The sequence below is a fragment of the Solanum pennellii genome, chromosome 5 (genome assembly GCF_001406875.1).
Source record: "Solanum pennellii chromosome 5, SPENNV200".
NCBI lineage: Eukaryota > Viridiplantae > Streptophyta > Magnoliopsida > Solanales > Solanaceae > Solanum > Solanum pennellii.
Window position 1 is genome coordinate 29,599,641 of NC_028641.1, and position 22,748 is coordinate 29,622,388.

At 35.1% G+C, this 22,748-nt stretch overlaps 1 protein-coding gene across 1 annotated transcript; it reads left to right on the top strand.

The window, feature by feature from the left end:
• The first annotated feature begins 11,767 nt into the window (after positions 1-11,767).
• LOC107019423 (DNA-binding protein HEXBP-like) lies at positions 11,768-12,788 on the top strand. The gene is made up of 3 exons (XM_015219930.1): positions 11,768-11,821; positions 12,157-12,271; positions 12,544-12,788. The coding sequence occupies exons 1-3, from the start codon at positions 11,768-11,770 to the stop codon at positions 12,786-12,788; spliced, it is 414 nt and encodes a 137-aa protein (XP_015075416.1).
• The last annotated feature ends 9,960 nt before the right edge of the window (positions 12,789-22,748 follow it).

Here is a 22,748-nt window from a genome sequence, read left to right on the forward strand (position 1 = left end):
TTTTTAGTTATTTTTGTTCTTAGACATTCTTAGTTTAGTAATTTGAGATAGATGTTCTTGTGATGATGACTTCCAGATTTTGGGGAATTAATAGATGTTGATTTGTTTTATTTAATGAGTTTAAGTCTTCCGCATTATTTTCTGTTAATATATGTTAAAATGATAAGGGTTAGATTGGTTGGTTCGCTCACATAGGAGGGAAACTGTGAGTGCCAGTCGCGGCCCCGGATTTGGGTCGTGACATATTAACTTATGTTTCTAACTATTCGGCGATGTACCGAATGACACTTTTTCCCATCAAAATTGAAAGAACTTCGGCCCTTTGGTTGTTCAAAAAGGTGATCCACATTGGGCTTGCCAACCTGTTCAGTGACTCGCTGAAAGGTACCTTAGCTCACTTAATTTCCCTCTTGTCCCAAAATTTCAAACATTCAACCTGCATATCTAACGACCATTATTCAAATAGCAATATTAAAAACTAGAAACTTGGGTTGCCTCCCAAGAAGCTCCTTATTTAACATCGTGGCACAACAAAGAAATGCTTTCAAGATTCATACTTTGGGTTAACAATGATATCAGTCGGTAATCCTCCTTGTTGTCTTGGATTTAAATGAGTCGAGATTTGACCCGTTTTTGCTTTCAGCTTCTTAATTGATATCAAATGTGAGGTAACTATTTGATTAAGAGAAGAGACGTCATCTTTCATTTCCTTTATCTTTGGTGGAAATTTTCAAGATTCGTCCTTTGATATTTAGGATTTTGATGCTCATCGGAAGGTCCATATATTTCTTTCTCAAGTCACTCTCTCTCACTTATTTGTGCCATAGTCACACCATTACCTATCGGTCTCTCCAACCATCATCGTGATCTCTATTCCAACGTTGATTCTCGCCCTACCTTGGATAGTTTGGAAGGAAACTACCTCCCTAATTTGCTAAGAAATGTACTTCTTCATTGTACATAGATTCAAAGTGTGCCTCATCAGGATTTACTCCATTAACCCTGATCGCATTCACAGCCTTAGAAACAATTCTCATGACGTATATTGATAATAGGTCATTTCAGTAATCATCTTTGCTATGTTTGTGTCCCGCTCCTTGTCCTTCTACATTTGTTCCTTAGTCATCTTGAAGCTCAAAGGAGACACTTGATCTTATCTATTATACCAAGCATGGTTGATTATTCTCATTTGATCAAGAAGAGTAGATATTTTTTCAAACGGTTGTTGCATGATTCTTCCTCAAACTGGCTGGTCTATCATAGCCTTGTTGAATGAATCTAGACTCCATTAGAAGTATTGTAACAATACATTGTTCGGGAGTCCATGAGTTGGATATTAGAGCAGGAATTTCTGCAACCTCAACCATGTCTCATGATTTGGTTCACCATCCACTCGCTTAAAGTTCTTAATATTATCTCCCCATGTCACCATCTCGGAGGGAGGGAAAACCCTTACATAAAACGCCTCAGTGAGCTCCTCCCAAAAATTAATTGAGTCCTTTAGTAAGTGGGTTAACCACTTTGTTGCCTCCCTCTTAGAGAAAAGGAAACAAACGAAGTCGGGTCGAACTTTTGAGTGATGTTCTAGAAATAAATGGCCCACACACATCCACAAATTTTCGGATTTGGTCATGAGGATCCTTAGTAACGAATCCTCCAAATAGACCCTTCATTTGCCGAAGCTGCAACATAATGCTTATCACATGAAACACTGCATTGTCTACAATCGGAGGAAATCGAATAGCACCTGCATCTCCCAATTGATCTTCATTGACATCATGCAAGTTATCGATGTCATCATTGTTCCCAACTTTGCTGGCATTGATCCCGTTAACACTCAATTGTTCACCTATTTACGAGCAACCTACGAAGAACAAAATAAGTTGATTCAACTACAACAAAATCAGTTCACAACAAAACTTCACTAAAAGAATTCTAAACACCGATCCCCAGCAGCGGCACCAATTTTTATAACGCTCAACTACATTTTATCAAATTCTAAGTGTAGGTGGTCTCTTACAAGTATAAATCCAACAAAGAGTTGGAATCGATCCCACTGGGAGTGATACAGTTAAAAATTCAATTCCAATATAAAATGTTGTTCCATAGTTTGTAAAGGTATACATTTTTGAAGCAATAAATTAAATATTAATTGGTTTATAATTAATGTCAAAAAGGAAGATTCAAGTGAACAATTAGCAACTACAAAAAAAGGAATAAACACGTAGAGAGGGATCCTTGGGAGTGTGACCAATTGAATGTCAATTCGGAAAAGGCTGATCATTATTAACTGAAAGTTGTTGAATCTTAGTGGGTAGGATACACTTTTTTTGGTATAATAGTCATTTCTCAATCAACTACAAGAATCAAGTGAGTTCTTTCGAACCTCAACAAGAATAACACATGTAAATAACCCAATACCTCAACTAATCTACTTTTTCAAGATAGATTAGTAGGATTGAATTTAAACCCACTTTCTCAAGCTAAGTCTACGATAATCCAATCAATACAATCATTAATTAGTAGTTTTAACTCTAAAACCTCTTTCTCAAACAAGCTCAGAATGCTAAACTAGAATTGTATTTGCAACTACAATTTATCAATTAAAATTCAACTATCAATTTAATCCACTTCAAATCAAAAATATAATTAATAAATACTAACACCCATAAGTTAATTGAAATATTCAATCACATAATCACATGCCGAAGATGGAGGGTTTTAGCTACACATAATAAAGAGCGAGAAATCGATACCGACAATGTTTTCCATCATATTGAGCAACAACCCACAAGTCAAAATTCTCCAATTGAATTTGAAATCAAATTAACCCTAAATATCTACTCAAAAAGTGAAAGAACAATGTTAGGGGGAAAATCGACAACTGCACAATGTGGGAACTCTCACAAACTTCAAAACGTATTTTCATTCTTTCAAAATTGTAGAATTTCAGTTTCAGATCCATTTAGTTAAATAAGTCAGCCTTCACCGATTTGTTCGGGGGATACGCCTAAAGCTCCTTTCCATCACCTTTTATCTTGGCTTTTCATTAATTCTGTGTTGTAACTTTAGGTGATCGAAGTTGCCATCTCCGAACCATTTGGCGTTTTACCAAACCATCAATTCTCTCGCTGAATTGGTCTTGTATATGGGCTGGCTTGTTGTATCTTTTGGCGAGATGAAGAGCCACTCAACGACTCGTTGAGTGGCTTTTACGAGTGCAAACCTTGCTTTTGTACAACATTTTAAGTTTTTTCAACTTTTTTGCTCCTTTTTACTCGGTCATATCTTTGTCTTTCTCTTTTTCCTTCATTGCTGCAAATTAGCATTTTAACATTAGTTTAGAGCATAAAATAGGCATTGATGACACGGAAATTTTTAATATGAAGTCCTAAATTAGTTGAAATCTCTGACTCATCAATATATTACTCCATCCACTTTTATTTGTCAAGATAAAGTCATGCACAACCCTTAAGAAGAATTTAATAAGATGTGTAGTTTGACTAATATGTTCTATCTATCGTTATGAAAATTGGTATTCAATAATAGACATACTAAATGCATACAAATGATCACTGATTGTTGTGTATAATGAATACCAAAAGTTCAACCAAATAACTTTTCAATTGAACTAAAACTTTCTACACTACTCATAAAAAAATTTACCGCTTTCTTCATGAATGCATTTTTTCACTTTTCAAATTTAGCATATGATAACTTAAAATTTCCCACCAAAATTAACATTATAAAAGAATACATGATATTCAAAAATATAGATACTACACAAAGTAAAATATTCATTATTTTAAATAGTTCTAAATATATATATTTTTTAACATGATAATGATAATGGTGTTAGACAACTATTGTCTGATATCAATATTGCTATAGATTTTGTTCATGTATGATATTTCAACGGATGTAATTGTTGAAACATTTCAAACAAGTTATTTTTTATTGGATTTAAACATTGAGCCAAATATGGAAAATGATACAATGGCACTGGAAGAAGGAATACACACATCACATGACATATTAGTACTACCAATGAGTTTATTAAATTATAACATTACGTTTTTAATATAAATTTTCACTATGGTATGATTATCATGTATCTATTTTTGAAAAAAAAATGGAGAGAAATGAAGACAATGATGATGAGAATCAAAATGAAACAATATATAAAGAATCAATCTATTCGGTCCTTATAGCATAAGGAGGCACTAAAATCTATTGATGAACTTATTAATGCCGGTGTTAAGGCATACGAAAAGTTTTCTACAGTGATGCCGAATCATATTTTTTTGACATTGCAATCATGCATGGTAAAATTATGTGAAGAAGAGTTCTCATAAGTATAAAATTCCGCGTATGAAGAAATCTATGTTAGAATAGAGGGTCAACTTCCTTTTCAATTGAAATGCTGAATTGGTATATGAAGTAATTAATCACTTAGGGAGAAAATAGTTCCTACGTTTTTGGATAATGATGGTGATTGTTAATTTGATCTTCACAATTGAGGAGTGAATTCATGTTTATGTATGAGAATGTTGATTGAATATTGCAGATTCACATATATGAAAACAAAATTGTAGTTTGTGAATTGACTCGTAATACAAAGAATGACAATATTCTAATTTTCCTTGCGTTCATTTTAAGAGATAATGACAAAGACAAAAATAATGACCATATTCTAATTTTTATTGCAATAATTTGCATATCCAATGAAAATCCTACATGTGAAGTGAAAATGATTTTAGCATACACTAACAAAGAAACTTCATAAATTTATAAAGCCAACACACCTTGTAGTCTCTCTTTTTTTAGTCAATTAGTATAAAAGAGTAATTAGTCTTAATAAATTTTGAAAACAATATTTTTAACATTTTCCAGAATGTTTGTTGGAGTTGTTCATTTTCAAATGCTTCTTCACCTTCATATGAAAGCTTGTTCAAATCTAATCCATCATCAACAACATTTACGTTAAAGTCATCACCAATGATTTTTAACATTTCAAGCATAACACATTCAATTCTAGGTGTCAACGATCGTAAATTAGTAAAACCTAACTAAATAAGTTGGGGTGGAATCACACATGGAGTGGTACATGTTTCAAATTCAAGTAGGAAGTGAAAACACATTGTAATCAGTCATAAGAATAGAAATTATCGAGAAAAGATATTTAGCAAGTAAAGGGGTGATATGAATGTCAGATGGGGTTTTTGGTTTTAAACTCGAGGTTCAACCTCCCTATTCATTTGGGCCGTCAAAGCTTGGAATTAAGAAGTGACGACATTTGCTTGAGAGGTCATAGCTTGAGAAAAAATGAGAAATCTTCCCCTTATATCTCCATCGATCATCGGTGGAGGAGCAACCAAAACTTGATCACTCATAGCAATTTCTTCAAATAGAGGCACTTGGTTGTCATTAGCTCCCACATTATCCATTTCTTCTTCGGCCCTTCTAGAATCTTCTCTTCGAGTATTCATGCCTAAAACCACCATACATGGTTTAGGTGAAAGCACATAACAATACTTTAGAAGCATGACATAGGAATACAAGAAGATGAGAGTTTCTAAGAATCGCATAGTCTCTCATTCAAAAGTGTGGCGCGCTTAAAAATTATGAATAAGAATCTATATAGATGTGGTTTAATGAGACATCATTTCTAGGGATATTCAACCTCACTTATCCAAGTTTGTCACATACGGGAAGTACCCCCTAGACATAACTGGCATCGTCATCCTTGTAGAGGACTAAGACTAGCCTATTAGCATTCATCATAACATTCATAGGTTTAAAATACAGAAAATTTAAACTTTTCTTCTATATCTATCATGAGGTCAACATAGACCTCTCGCATACACATAATATATTCATATCGAGTATACATAGACCCTTCGTATAAGAAGATTGCATAGTCTTCTACTTTTATGGCACACACACATACACAGACATATATATATATATATATATATATACGATACAATGTAGTCTTAAAACGGCTGTCTCATATCATAATTTTCTAAACAAGAGTATAAAATTGGTCATAGCCCATACATCAATACAATAAAATCGACATATATGCTACAATCTAAGTACTCAAATGAAAGAGAATAAACAAAGAGTCTTGAAGACTAATCAACATCCAAATGCTAGAAAATGGCATTGTCCTCGAAGTATGAGGACCTACCCAACTCGGAGAATGAGAATCCAAGTCTTCCTTCAAAAGTTGTCACGAACCCTTCAATGTACGGAACCTAAAATGTTGGGAAAAAAGGAAGAAATGGTGTTAGCACATCACTTGTATTAAGTATAGGACCATATGCACACACAACATAGAAATCATGCTAAAAAGGGACATTTCATTAAAGCTTGCTAATTTTTTTGGAAAAGCATTATGCACATTCAAGAACCAATACAAGTCAAAAGTACATATTCATTAAGTCAAGACCATGTACATCAAAAGACCAACAATACTAAGTCTAGTCAAGTCAACATGCATATCATCATAATTGAGCACATGATCAAGAAAACTCTATCATCAAGTTATAATATTAACAAGCATGTATAAGAGTACATCACATCATAACCAAAACAAGACCATCACTCATGCACCCCCATTAAGTCCACTAGTGCAATGACTAAGTAAGGCCCCATAACCTCACTAGAACAACTAAACCTAACAAGAAGCATAGCCAATGTCCAACTTCTCATACTATATCATTTAGAATAAATATCATCATATTTTTAGCATTAGAGACTAAACACATATTCATAAGTGAGACCAACATCACATAATGTCATCAATATGTAAGATCATCATATACATATCATTTACATTTATAAGCATATACATACATAAGAACATCCTTAAAACTTACCTTAAGGCTTACTAGTGCAATGTATTGGTAGATTCATATAACCCTACCTAGACTAAGCTAAACCCCTTAGGTCATCCTAGTTAGAGTTCACTTCATTACTTCATTTTACCTTTTGAAAACATCATGCCTTAACCGACATAGACCACATGAGTTAATGTGGAATCCGGTGTCAATAAAACCTTACACCAAAAGAAGGCGGACTACTTGCCAAGGTAGTACCAAAACATGAACATAGCATCTATGTGGATCCACAATATAGTATTCATATGGGGCAACATAGTTCAAGAACTAGGAGATGTATTTGGGACCCTCTTAATGCTAAATGCATTATAGTCTCCAATCTCATGAGTACATTAGTGATCCTACCTTCCCTATCTGGGAAGGGACACTCCTCGCTCTAGTTCACTTGGTGCTAGGATAGAGTCCCTTTTGAAATGCCTTAGAGTCTTAATTAAACATCATAACTTAGTTTAGGTCATAGATTCTATCTCTTGTATAATCATCATAATCTTATCTCAATAAGAATTTCTTGAGTATTTTCCTTTCATTACAATTCATACATGTGAGGTTAGCATATTTACATAATCATATCATGATTAGGCACATAGGTAAGTAATCACCATCCTTATATCATTACATCTTAGCCAACAACTCACAAACCATAATTCAAGACATTCCAATTAATCATCATACCAACCCTAATAAATCTTAACATAAGGTATACTTCAATACAAGTTCATCACTAAACACAAGTAATCATAATTGAAGTAAAGAGTTGAGATCACGAGACATACCCCAATCTCCTTCACAAGCCATCATAAAGGTTTTACACTCAACCCCTCCAATTCAACCCAACATTGGATGTATTATCATAATACAATAGTAATCAACACAATAATGAAGTCAATTGAATCACTACACAATAATTCATCACCAGTTCATAGCCTAGGGTTAGGGACTTAGGTCAAATTCATTATCTACTTCACAACCTAGGTCAATTAATCAAGAACTAGAATAATTGAATTACCATACATCATAATATACTCATAATCATCTAAAGAAATCATAAAAAAGCAATGTAGAAATTCAAATTTGTAATAGAAGAAAATCCACCTTAAAACTATTCTTTTTTAAATCAATTTGGAGGAACCCTTTCGGGAAAGAGATCCCAAAGGTGAAAGGAATCTCATACCTTAATAATTTATGAAGTTTTATGGATAAAAATAGTCTTATATCTGCCCTAGAACCCTCCTTTGCTTGGTGTTCAATGGAGTTTCTTTGGGAGAGAGAAAAAAGAGAGAAGGAAGAGCAATTGTGTTTTGGGAATTATCGGAGTTAAGTTTAGTCTAATAAGGTTTGGGGTTTTTATAGATGTCATTAACTAACTTAAGTAGACCTCACTTAAACCCTTACTAATTAACTAACAACTTAATTAACTAAATGAATAAATCAAAACGTGGCAGCCAACAGAGGGACCTGGCCTATGAGACCCCGACTAACAGGCCATTGGTCAGTCGACGGCCAGTGTGGCCTACGTGCTGCATATCCGTGGTTTGCAACTGAGATTGGTCGAAATGGACCATTAGCCAAAATATATAAGTGTTGGTCAAAGGAGGCATCGACTCCCCCTCGATCAGCCTACACTCCGTCACCTGTAGTACGTCGATGGACACTGTCCACACTGCTTATTTGACAGCTTTTTGCCTAATTGCAAGGGTCACCCTCAAGGACCCTTTGGTTTGTCTTTAGGGATTCCTACACAGATTTTCAACTATAAACTAACTCTAATACGTGTTACATACCTTACCACCAAATTTCATTTAATTCCGACTCCTAAAACTTAGTCAAATAGGCTAAGGCACTAGAACCTCTTGAACTAATTTAAGGACGTCATAGACATTCCTTGACGTTTTGATTCTAAAACCTCCTAAATGACTTATATACTTTGTAATTAGCTCTAAAACAGTGTTACAACTCTTAGACTCTCATGTTAGTCTCTATATTAGGCTTTAGACTTTCGGAGTATTACAACGAGACTTAGTTCTTTCTTGTACTCTACAAAGATTTGGACTATTGTTGCAAAAAGTTTTAATTCCGCACTACTTCTCATATATTTGCGATGAATGATATCTAAGGGCTTGTAAAAGATCTTCAAGAGGTCTAATAAGATCTTCAAGAGGTCTAATACACCGTGTAACTTCTAGGGTAGATCCTTGGGTCATTACAGTAGAGCTGCATTTTGCAATTACAACTCATAAATGAACCCACAATTAATTATTTATCCCACTTCAAAATAGCGTTTAAAATAGTAATTTGCAATACCCATAAACTAATTCAACCCATAATCACATGATCACTCCCCCAAGAATTGGGGTTTTAGTCAAACATTATAAGAAGGTAAAACATTTACCAAATTGATTTTTCATCAACTGGTAAGAGTGATTTTGTCTTTAAAATTTTTCAATTTATTGAATCTTTGAAACTCACCTTCGAATTCTCCAAGTTGAACTTTTTCAATTCTTCAAAGCAAAGAAAAACTATTGAGGAAAGAGTTTTAAAACTTTTCAACAAAAAATAGATGTGAAAAGATACTAAACTAAACATTCAAAAAATAAATTCTTGTCGCCAAAAATAAGCTAGAATTGAAATTTGGTGAAGTCGGGCTAACCGAATTGTACGGTAAGCTGCCCTTTTATCTCTTCCATCGGCTTTTCACCTTGGCATTCATCATCCTTGGGTTCTGGAACTTTGGATGATCTATCACTCCTTTGTGGAACTGCTCGGCGATGTACCAACTGCACCTTTTTGTTGCAGACTTGGTTACTTCCCTCAAGGTTGGCATATTGGAACTTTAGGTGATGTAACTAGATATTACACGATTCACCAAATTCACTTGGCAATCACCAGGCATGCCTTTCTTCAAATCTTTAGTTTGTTTTGTTCCTGTTTGCATGTTAGTGTGCTTTCTTAATTGCTCAATCCATATACCTAAAAATCAAGGATCTATGATTAGTTTTTAGTACACTAAATCTATCTAAATAAAGCCCCAAATAAGTCCAAATCTCTGAATCATCAAAACCTCCAAATTAAAGTTTTGTTTGTTCTCAAGTAACACTCAAGTGCAGCAGTTCAAAAAGGATATCTCAAGCAGTGTTACAAAAGACTGAACATAATGTACACAACAAGACTCAATAGCTCATGCATCAATTGTGCACTCTTTAACATCTCGAAAATGTTTTAACTTTGTTTTACGACTTAAATTTTAAGTTACGTAAAGAGTAAAGAGTTGAGTTCATTTGTCCAAAAGTTATAAGGGAACTAAGTATTCCCAAGAGTTTAAAATATTTTCACATTTGAATAAGAAAGAGAGCATCGATTTCAAGAGAGATTTTAAGCTAAGTTTTGAGTTATTATCTCAAACCAAAGAAAAATGTTTGCTTAAAATATATATGAGCTAAGTATATTTTGGTAGTAGTATTGAGTACAGATATAGGGATGTGAGTTAATATTAACTCAAGTCTCCACAAAACAATGTAGCCATCATGGATAGTAAAGGATCAAACTTTTAGATGAATCATTAACATGTTTTTAGCATAGACTAGTAATCCACTTACTTAAGGCATCCTATATGACAGAAAATTATAAGGCAGTTCAGGCAGCCTGGGCAAGCATTGTATCACCACTTATTCTCATAGTGGTGGTTGTCAGTTAGAGAATCTCCCACAGAAACTATTACTTTGATATATGATTAAATTTAAGTTTGTTATTATATCTTTAACAAATTGAGTAGTTATTACTGTTCTGAAGGCTTTTTTTAAATTGCACTATTTTTGTTGTTTACACTTCATTTTGAGTTGAGGTATTCAGGAGCTGAGTAAGGTTCAGGTAAGTGTTCCTTTCAGATCCTTTTCAATCTTAAGTTGTGTTTAGCATTCCAATTCACATACTCATATATTCAATGTACTGATGTCATTTCGCATCATCGTATTATCATGCAAAAGAAGGTATCCAGGATCGGCATTTAGCGCCTCGTTGATCGGGTTGAGCACTTGGAGTTAGTTGGTTAGCCACCTTGCATTCTGGAGGACTCTTTTATCATTTTCTTTTCTAGTTTTCAGCTATTAGGATGATCGGAGGTCCTGTCCCTACATCCCTCTTTGTTTTAGATGCTCCATGGAGATTAGAAATTTGTTGTATTTACATTATCATTTCATATGTTAAGACTTGGGTTTCCATTTTGTTTAAGTTAATTGTTGGCTTTTTAACATTCTAATTCATTTCCTTTAACAATAAAGTAAGTGCATTTGATCATTGTAACAATGCTCAGAGTATGCTAAATAAGTAAGCAATGTTAAGGGTTCTATAGTGACCAACAATGGTTCTCAAGTGCCAGCCACGTCCGGGTGTAGGCTCGGGGTGTGAGAAACTTGGTATTTGAGCACAGAGTTCAAGAGTCCTAGGGAGTCCATGGATTCGTGTCTACAGAGTTCTAGTTATTAGTGTGAAGCACGTCACATCTATAATTATAAAGTTGCAACACTTAGGAATATTTCTCACTTTCTTTCACACTCATTTCGTGCGTTAGAGGTTTGATATCTAAAAAATTTCTTCTAATTCGTGCTTGTGCATGTTTTTAGATAATCATGCCTCAACGTAGAGTCATCAGAGGTCGTCCTTCTAGACGTAATGTTGAGGAGCAAGGGGTAGCCAATGTACCTGAAGTGCAACCCCAAAGACAGGTTACAAATGTTGAGTTTCATGAGGCTATCCGGATGTTGAGCCAAGTTGTGACTAACCATTTTAGGCAGCAGAGAGGATCTAGATAGAAAGTGACTCATACTTCGAGGATCCAAGATTTCTTGCGGATAAATCCTCCAAGTTTCATGGGTTCAAGCAGTATTGAGAATCCAGAGAATTTTATTGAGGAACTGAAGAAGGTATTTGAGGTTATGCATGTTCCCGATACTGAGTGAGTTTAACTAGCTGCATATTAACTGGAAAGTGTTCTTTGGACTTGGTTTGACCCGTCGAAAGAGGGTAGAGCTGAGGATGCACAACCTGCAAGTTGGGCATGTTTTAAGGAGGTCTTCTTGGGGCGTTTCTTCCCCCTAGAACTAAAAGAGGCTATGGTACGATAATTTCTTACCCTTAAGCAGGATTCCTTGAGTGTTCAAAAGTATGGGTTGAAGTTCACCCTACTATCTTGTTATGCTCTGGAGAAGGTTGTGGATGTGAGTAGTCGAATGAGTTTATTTGTTGCTGGATTATCCAGTCTATAAAGCAAGGAGGGGTGCCAGCGATGCTAATTGGGCACATGGATATATCAAGGTTGATGGACTATGTGCAGAATGTTGAAGACAAGAAGTTGAGGGACAGGGAAGAATTCAGTGATTTGAAAGTTAAGACATGGAATTAGTCTGGGCAACCGAAAAGGAATGTGAACCTTTCATTCTTTCACCAAAAGCAAAAGGGACCTACACAATCATATGCTAGTGCACCTGCACCCAGAAAAAAAGTGAGTATAATGGTAAGAAGTCCCAGAACTTCAGAGCTGGACCTGTGTAGTCTCAAGGTAGTGTGGGAAAAGGAGGTAACTAGGCTCATGCATGTGCTATATATGGTAAAACCCACTCATGTAAGTGTCGTGATGGCCATTCAGGTTGTTTCAAGTGTGTACATGAGGGTCATTTCATGAAAGAGTGTCCCAAGAACAGTAAAGGTAGTGGGAATCAGGGAAATAGAGCCAAATTTTCATCAATTGCTCCACTAGGAAGGGCTGCACCTAAAGGAACTACTTCTGGTACTAGCGGAGGAGCAAATTGCCTCTATGCAATCACTAGTCCTCATGAGCAAAATAACTCTCCAAATGTTGTCACTGGTATTGATCAAAATCTTTACTTTTGATGTTTATGATTTTCTAGACCCTGGAGCAAGTTAATCCTTGTAACCCCTTATGTTGCAAATAAGTTTGATGTTATCCCTAAGGAACTCTATGAACCCTTTTGTGTTTCCACACTTGTTGGGAAGTCTATTTTAGTTGAGCGAGTGTATCGTGATTATGTCACTTCCGTCAATTATAAAGACACTACGGTTGATTCAATTGAGTTAGACTTCGTAGATTTTAATGTCATTCTAGGTTTTGACTGATTTCATGCTTGTTATGCGTCGATAGATTCTAGAACTCGAGTTGTCAAGTTCAAAAATCCTATGAGCCTGTTTTAGAGTTAAAAAGTAGTTCAGCAATGCCTAAGGGTCTTTTCATTTTGTACATTAAGGCAAGAAAGTTAATTTTCAAGGGTGTGTGTATCACTTATTCCGAGTTAAGGACTCGAGAGTTGAGATACCTCTTATTCAGTCATTTCCAGTAGAAGAAAAGTTTCGTGAATTCTTTCAAGAAGATCTACCTGGAGTCCCTCCTAAGAGATAAATAGACTTCGGCATAGACATTTTTCCAAATACTCATCCTATCTCTATTCCACCATATAGAATGGCACCAGCAGAGTTGAAAGATCTTAAAAAATAATTCAAAGTTCTCCTTGATAAGGGCTTTATTCAACAAAGTGCCTCACCTTAGGGCGCTCCGGTCTTATTTGTGAGAAAGAAATATGGTTCCCTTAGGATGTGTATAGGTTACTATCAATTGAACAAGGTTAGCATTAAGAATAAGTATCATCATATGAGGATTGATGATCTTTTCGATCAGCTTCAGGTTCTTCATGTTTTTCAAAGATTGACCTTAGATCTGGCTATCATCAGCTGAAAGTAAGAGAGTGTAATATACCTAAGATAGCATTTAAGACCCGTTATGGTCTTTATGAGTTTCTAGTCATGTCGTTCGGTTTAACTAATGCACATGCATCATTTATGAACCTTATGAATTGAGTTTTCAAACCTTACTTCAATATGTTTGTTATCATCTCCATTGATGACATACTAATCTATTCAAGGAATGAAGAAGATCATGCTACCCATCTCAGAATAGCCCTTTAGACTTTGAAAGATAAGGATTTATATGTGAAGTTCTTTAAATGTAAGCTTTGTTTTGAGTTTGTGGCGTTATTGGGCCACATAGTTTTTTGTGATGGAATTAGAATTGATATACAAAAGAGAGAAGCAATGCAGAGTTGCCCCAGACCCACATCTCTAACAGATATTAGGAGTTTCTTAGGCTTGGGTGGATAATATAGAAGGTTCGTATAGGGGTTTTCATATATTTCATCTCCTTTGAGCAAGTTGACTCATAAAACAGTGAAGTTTCAATAGTTTCAAGCTTGCGAGAAAATCTTTCAGGAGTTAAAAAAAAGGTCAAATATTGCCCAATATTTTGCGTTACCAAAAGTTACTCAAGACTTTATGGTGTATTGTGATTCATCTAGTGTGGGTTTGTGTTGGGTGTTAATGTAGAATGGCTAGGTTATAGCTTATGTCTACACAATTGTTACAACCCTCAAAATAAATTAGGTTAAACTAGATACTATCATATATTTTATGAGTTAATAAGATCTTAAATGATTAATATAATCATTACAAGTCAGTTCATAGAGTTTGGAGATTGAACGTCCAAGACGTTTGGTAACTAGTCGTTGTGTGTGCTAGTGTGCCTTTGCATGTTTAACATGTTGTTTGCCGTCTAAATTGATGGGAGATGACTCTAACACCTAGATGAATATATGTGGGGTCAAAAAATCCGGGAATGAATCCCCAAGGACCACCCTAAGGATCCTTGAGGAGGACCCAAACTTTGGCAAGAAACTGCCAAAGGCAGTCCATACCACGAGCACCAAACGTCGCCCCTTGGTTTGAATGATGCCCTTTAGATTGGGGGAATAGATCCACACTTAGTGGTGGGATATTATTCGTAAAATTTCAAGTCTCTTTCCCAGGATACGCACAGCAGGACGCCACGTGGATCAAACGACGGCCAGTAGATTGCGACTGTCGTTTGACACCTACAACTTTCTGCAGGTGTCTCAGCCAAGGTGGGGGCAAGTTGGGAAATTCACCTAGGGTACTAATAAAGTCCTAGATAGTTATTTTGGGTCGTAATGAGTTAATTAAGACTCTAAACCCTAGACTTAGACCTCATTATTCAAAATTAAAATCCCAAGATCAAAAGAAGTTCTCTCTAGATTCCATGGAGCTTGAAGCAAGGTTGAAACTAGGATTGAAGTTCTTCATTTATTTCTCCATCAATTTCATTGGATTTATCTAATTAAGGTATGGTGATTTCATCCTTGATTATTCTTCCATTCAAGGATCCAATTCCAAAGGCTTTTCAAAGATGTTCAAAAACATAGAAATCGTATTTTGAATTCTAAGCATGGGTTCTTGCATGAAAAGGTTTAAATCAATGTTTTATGAAGTAAGTGATGTTAATTGATGGTTTTAACATCAAAACTTCCATGAACCCATGTATTCCTTGGATTTTTAATTTTGGCTCTAAAGTGAGTGAATGGATCGAGGCTTAATTATATTGAACTCATGTGTAGATTGTATTGGGTTATGTAATTATGTATTAATCGATGTTCGAATTTTATATCTTCCCTAATAATGTGTATATATATATATTGAGAATAGACGGATCATTGATATGGATGGATTGCTGGCTTAGTCTTGTGTATATTATCATTGATAAGAATCTCTTTTTGTGTGGATTGATATGAAAGGATAAGGAATGGTGATGATGATTATGGGAAGGTGGTGAATTTACCTAATTCTTTTTTTAGCATAGAATTGATAGTTAATTTTCACTGATTGGTTTGACACTTATGGTGGTGGTGCTTATGTGTTACACATGTTATCAACATGGCCTTGTCGGCATTATTATGTAAATTATAGTATGATCATGACATGGTATATATGTGAAGGTATAAATCGAAGGTTCTCATGTATTGTCAATATGATCTTATATGGGGGATATATTGATATGATTGAATATGCTTCTTCTGTAGTTGTTGATATATGATGACGAAGGATTAGGGAGACCCTTTATAGAATGAAGATACATCTTGTATTGGTAGACTAGTAGTCCCTACTTGGTACTAGTATTGTATTGAATGATGTATGAATGAAAGTGTACAATCGGTAGACCTAGAATAGGTACCCTTCCTTAAATGACTAAATGAGATATTCTAGTATATATATTGAATCGGTAGATCAAAGCATGGTGCCCCTTCTTGATAAGTCTAGAACCCTAAGTGAAGGTTAGGCTTGAATATGTAAATAAGATTAAAGAATGTAGAACCTTGAATAATGAAAAGTAGTTCAAGAATGTAGAACCTTTAATAATGAAGAAAAGGTCAAGAATGTAGAACCTTGAATAATGAAAAGAATGTTAGGAATGTAGAACCTTTAATATGAAAATAAGGTTAATAAGAAGCCTTGAAGTGAAAGACCGTAACGGTGTCCTTCTTGAGCAAAATGATGGACTTAGGGGTAGGTTGGCTGGAACGGCATGAAACCATCTAAGAGAGTCATAAGAGATATTTGAATAGTCCTTCGTTGGTAGCCCTAGTTGACCCATCCTTGGAAGAAAAGGGTATTGTGATTTTCTAGGGAATAGTGATGGTACATTCTCTAATACACCTAGGGAATGATTTACTCTATGAGAACAAAGGCAAAGCACCGAGTGAATATTCTTGTGGTAGTAGATCTACTTTAGATGATATTAAAGTACAAATAAGCCCTTTATATTCCTTAATCATGTGACAACATAGGATGATTACTAATTCTACCTTTGGCAAGTGGAACACCTTCCACCGTATGCAGTCTTATGACACTGGATCCCATATCTATATAGTGTTGTCTATGTCGGTTAATGTCTATTCTTATCATATGGGATGTACACTCTAGTTATTAGATAGATTCTACAACGTGTAGGTAGTGGAATGGGACGCTATCTATACATTGCACGAGTAGTCTTTAAAGATATTAGGTGAGTTCCCTAGGTCTTCGAAGACCATTATGTGAAGTCCTCTAATTGTTTAGTTGTCTCTTAAATGACTTAATGAATAATGTTGACTTAAGATAATGCATGTTGAATAAAAATGTTCTTATCTAGGAAAGCTTTGAGGATTGCTTAGGTAGGCTTGAAGAGGGTGCATGGGCGGTCTTTACATGTCTTACTTAGCTGAGTTTTAGAGTAACTTTAGGTGGGGAGTTTAAAAGATGAAAAGGAAATAATCTTACTTTGTGAAGTCTTGAGAATCAATAAGGTCGGTGTGATGGGGTTGTACGGACAGTTTCTTCATATCTTACTTAGGTGGGTCTTAGGATAGCATTTGGTAGGCCATTTAAATGCTTATATGTATTCTGAGTGGTTATGGTTGTATCTTATGGATTACTTGAATGTGTCTTATATATGCATATTGACATGAATATGGTTCTTATACTTGTTTTATGAGGTTTCTATCAAAGAGCATAAAACGTACATTTTAAAGTAAATGTCCATTTTACCATAGTTTTCTTGCATGTTCACCATACTTAGTACATTCAATATGCTAATTCCATATGTTTTGTGTTTCTACAAGTGTAGGTTGAAACTGAGGATTCTCTTAGAAGTTGAAGCTTGGGAAATAGCATTCTCTCAAGATTGGTATGCCCTCATATGTTCAAGGACATGGCTTCGGTTTTAGTTTCCTTTTCTAAAAGACTTTATAATAGACTATAGTTTTTTTTCAATTGACATAAGGGTTGTGACCCCAAGATATTATATGTGTATAAGATGGCTAACGATGAGACTTAGTTCTTTCTTATATTCTATAAAGATTTGGACTATTGTTGTGAAAAGTTTTTATTCCTCACTAATTTTCATATATATGCGATGAATGGTGTCTAAGGGTTTGTATAAGACCTCCGAGTGGTCGAATACTCCTTGTGATGACCTAGGGGTGCTCTCAGGTCGTTACAGGATAGTTCAGTTCATGAGAATAATTTCCCAACCCTAACATAGAGTTGGTTGTTGTAATATTTGCTTTGAAGATATGACGTTATTATTTGTATGATTTCATTTTGATATATTCTCTGGTCACAAAAATCTTAAGTATGTGTTCAATCAGAAAGAGATTAATCTCATACAAATGAGGTGGTTAGAATTACTCAAGCATTATGACATGAGTATGCTTTATCACCCAGGTAAGGCTAATGTTGTTGCTGATGCGTTAAAAAGGATATCTATGGGTAGTATCACCCAAGTTGAGGAAGAAAAGAGAGAGTTAGCAAAATGTGTGCACAGACTTGCACGCTTAAGATTCCAACTAATGGATACCACAAAAGGATGAATAGTCGTGATGAATGGGGATGAATTGTCATTAGTGGCACAAGTGAAAGAGAAGCAAGACGAAGACTTAATTTTGCTTGAATTGAAGACAAATGTTCATAAGCAAAAATTATTATCTTTTGAAAATGGTGGAGATTGTGTATTGAGATATCAAGGTAGATTGTGTGTATCGTTGGTGGATAGACTCCAAGAGAGGATCATACAAGAAGCCCATAGCTCCAGATATTACATTCTTCCACGTTCCACAAAAATGTATCAACACTCGAGAGAGGTGTATTGGTGGAACAGTAAAGGCATTGCAAAATTTGTTGTCAAGTGTCCAAATTGCCAACAAGTAAAAGTAGATCATAAAAGGCCTGGAGGTTTGGCTCATAATATAGAATTTTACAATGGAAGTGAGAGATGATTAATATGGAATTTATCATAGGATTGTCGAGGTTCTTTTTGGGTGATTGTTGACAAAATCACAAAATCAACCCACTTTTTTCCAGTAAGGACTACTACCCATTCAACAGAAGATTATGTTAAGTTGTATCATCAAGAGGTGGTAATACTTCATGGGGTTCCATTCTCCATTATTTTATACAGAGGTGCGCAATTTACTACACAATTTTATTCCAAAAAGGCTTGGGGTCAAAGGTGAACTTAAGTACCGCCTTTCTTTCTCAAACTAATAGGCAAGCAAAGCGCATTATTCAGACCTTAGAGTATATGTTGAGGGTTTGTCAGATTGATTTCAAAGGTAATTGGAATAATCACCTACATCTCATAGAGTTTGCTTACAACAATAGTTACCAAATAGCATCAAATTGTTCTTTATGAAGCACTTTATTGGGAGAAGGTGCAGATATCCTATTGGATGGTTTGAAGTTGCTGAAGCTCGGTTCATAGGACCATATTTAGATCATCAAGCTATGAAGAAGGAGAAAGTGATTCAAGAGATGTTGAAAATCGCACAGTCATTAAAAATCCTACATTGATGTTAGCATAACGGAGTTTGAGTTTGAAGTAGATAATTGGGTTTACTTGAAAGTTTCACCCATGAAGGGTTTTATGAGATTCGGTAAGAAGGGAAGCTTAGTCCTTGTTATATTGGACTTTATCAAATAGCCAAAAGGATTGGCAAAGTAGCTTATGAATTAGAACTACCACAAAAGTAGAAATGATTCATCCAGTATTTAACATCTCCATGTTGAAGAAGTGCATGCGATATCCTTCATTGACCATACAAACTGAAGATATTGGGATCAATGATAGCTTATCTTATGAAGAGACTCCGGTCTATATTTTAGGTCGCCAAGTTTGCAAGTTGAGGACCAAAAAAGTAGCATCGGTCAAAGTCCTTTCGAAAAACCAATTTGTTGAAGAAGCTACATGGTAATCTGAGGAGGATATGAAGAATAGATATCCACATCACTTTGAATCTGTAGAAATTTCATATCAATGTACTAATTCTCTTCTTAGTACTCTTTAATTTATGATTTGGCATGGTATGTTTGCATTGCTTGTTGGGCGTTGAGTTAATGTTACACATTACACCCTTATCCTGGTGAGAATAATATCATTCGAGGACAAATGATCCTAAAGGAGAGATATTGTTATCTCACAAAATGAAATAACTAGGAAGAATTTAAGAACCTGAAATGTCCATTTTTGGAAGGAATAAAAATATAGAAATTTTGTTAAGGTAGGAAAAGTTGAGTGTTTTTTCAAATTCAAACGGCCATAAATTCTAGATCATGATGAGTTAGGTGTACTTCAAGATTTAGTTGGAAAGTTGTTGGAATAGTTTTCCAATGCCTTTGAGTTTGCGCGATTTTGAGTTCGTATGAGTGAGATATACCCATTTGATGTTGGGATGTTTAAATGAGGAAATGTCAATATCTGGATTTTTCGAAGGTGTTTTGGTATTTCCATACCCTATTGTTTTAATTCATTTTAGTGAATTAATTAAGGTTCAAAACTGAATTGGTCCAGTTTGCACAATTGGAAATTAACGCTAGAGTTCTAGAGAGAAGAATGCAAGAGAAAGGAGAATAGAAAAGCAAGATTCTTCGTTTTGTAAGGAAATGACTGCGGATTCCTTCAAGAATTTGATACTAAAAGGTATGTGAGGCTTTCATAACATTTATTAAGGGTCAAGTTTAGAAGTCATGAAGCAATTCTAGAGAAGTTTATTAAAGTTTTCAAAAGTCTTTCACAAACGTTTTAGTTGTGTTCTCGACTTAAGTCTTAAGTTAAATAAAGATTAAACAGTTGAGTTCATTTCTCCAAAAGTTATAAGGGAACTAAGTATTCCCATGAGTTTAAAATGTTTTTACATTTGAACAATAAAGGGAACACGGTTCCAACAGAACTTTTAAGCTAAGTTTTATGTAACTAAATCAAACCGAAGAAACAAGTTTGTGTAAAAAACATATGAGCAAAGTATATTTTGGGATTAGTATTGATCACCGCTATGGGGATGCGAGTTCATATTAACTCAAGTCTCCATAAACCATGTATCCATCATGGGTAGTAAAGGATCATACATTTTAGATTAATTTTTAAAATGATTTTGGCATAGACTAGTGGATACACTTAGTTAAGACGTCCTAAAAGACGGCAAAGTATAGGACAATTTCGGCAGTGTGGGCAAGATGTTTTTGCCACATAAGCTCATAGTGGTGGTTGTCGATTAGAGAATCTCCTATATAAACTACATTACTTGATGTATGAGAAAATTGAGTTTTTTATTGCATATCTTAAACAAATTGAGTTGTTATTTACGGTTCTTAATGCTTTGTTTAAATTTCACTATTATTGTTGTTTTACACTGCATTTTGTGTTGAGTTGTTCATAAGTTGAGCAAAGCCAAGGTAAGTGTTCCTTTCAGAAAATTTTCTATTTTAAGTTGTGTTTATCATTCCAAGTCGCACACTCGTACATTTAATGTAGTGATGCTAGTTAGTATGCATCATGTTATGATGTAGACGCAGGTAACTAAGATCAACATTTACTGCCTCGTTAATCAACTTGAGAACTTATAGTCAGTTGCTGAGCCTCCTTGAATTCCGGATAACTCTTTTATCATTTGCTTTATAGTTTTCAGTTGTTAGGATGATCGGGGGTCATTTCCCGACATCTCTCTTTGTTTAAGAGTCTTCATGGACAGTTAGCAGTTTAGTTGTCTTTTCATTATCATTTCATATGTTAAGACTTGGGTTTCAATTTTGGCCAAGTTAAATGTTGACTTTTAAAATTTTTAGGTTATCTTTTTTAACAATAAAGTAAGTACATTTGATCATTGTAGTAATGCTTAGAGTCTTCTGTTGAATAAATAAGTCAGACCAAGGGTTCTATTAGGTCCAGCAATGGTCCTCAAGTGCCAACCATGTCCGGGGTAAAGATGATGCTTATTGTGACCAATGACACTAGCCTACGGTTTGAGTGTCTACAATCGTGAATAGTTTAGTAACTCCACCAAGGGTTAGGGTCGTGTCCCAAAGGAGTGATTTCTAGAAGATGTAGTCAAATTAAAATTTCATTTTAATTAGTCATAGCTAAACAAATTTATGAATAAAATATTATAAATTAAAGGGGGTGAAACAAAAGTGTCAAATATCGGTTGAGATTTCGTCACAAGTATAGTAAAACTCGTGAAAATGCAAACAAAGTAGAGTATGGGGAGAAGTTCTTGGAGTGTGACCGCAATACGAGTTGTGATAAATCATTGGTACATGCTTTAATAGGAAATTTGCAAGGTAATAGTGACTAGGCTAAGCTTTAGATGGAAATAAGTTCTCTCTCGAGAAACTTACCACATTTAAAATGTGTTTCTATCGGACACCCATTTGCCACATAAAGTCCAGCCTACGCCTTACCCTACTCACTCTCTCGAGCTGAGCGTTTAGATATGGGACTAGGGCTCACCCTCTCGGGTTGAACCTCATGTTGACGCACTCCTTAGGCCATAAGTCTAGCGGTCTTGGTTTCAACACCTCCCTCTTGGGCAAGCCAAAAACAGGTAGGTGGCTTTGTATTTGCAACTACAACCCAATTAAATTAAACTACAACCACTAGGTGCAATCACCACTAAAAAACATCTAATCTATCAGCAAGCAAGACCCAACAATAATATCAACTCATATTTGCTAACTCACACCCCAAGAATGAGGTTTTTTGCCACACATCAAGCAATAACAAAATACACCTAAAATGATACTAAAATCAAATGGGTATAAGAAATTAAACCTTGATTTAAGCAAAGAAAGAAGAATAGAGAAGACCCATTTGCAACTTGGGGAAGATGAAATTCTTCTTTCTTCAAGTCTCCCAAAACCCTCTCAAAACGTAAGAGAAAATTCAAGAAAAATAGTATTCTAGAGTGTAAAACTATAGTAATGTTTCGAAAATTAAAAATAATAACTAAGTCTAGTATTTATAGCTTTCAAATTAAGTGTTGTGGCAGACCATTCGGTGAGATTAGTCAAGGTCGCCGCATGACTCGGTGACTCGCCCTTCTTCTTCTTTGTCATTGTTTTGTGCTTGCCTTCAGCATCTTCATGTTCCAGACCATTGGTCAGTATAGCATTGCTTCACGAAAC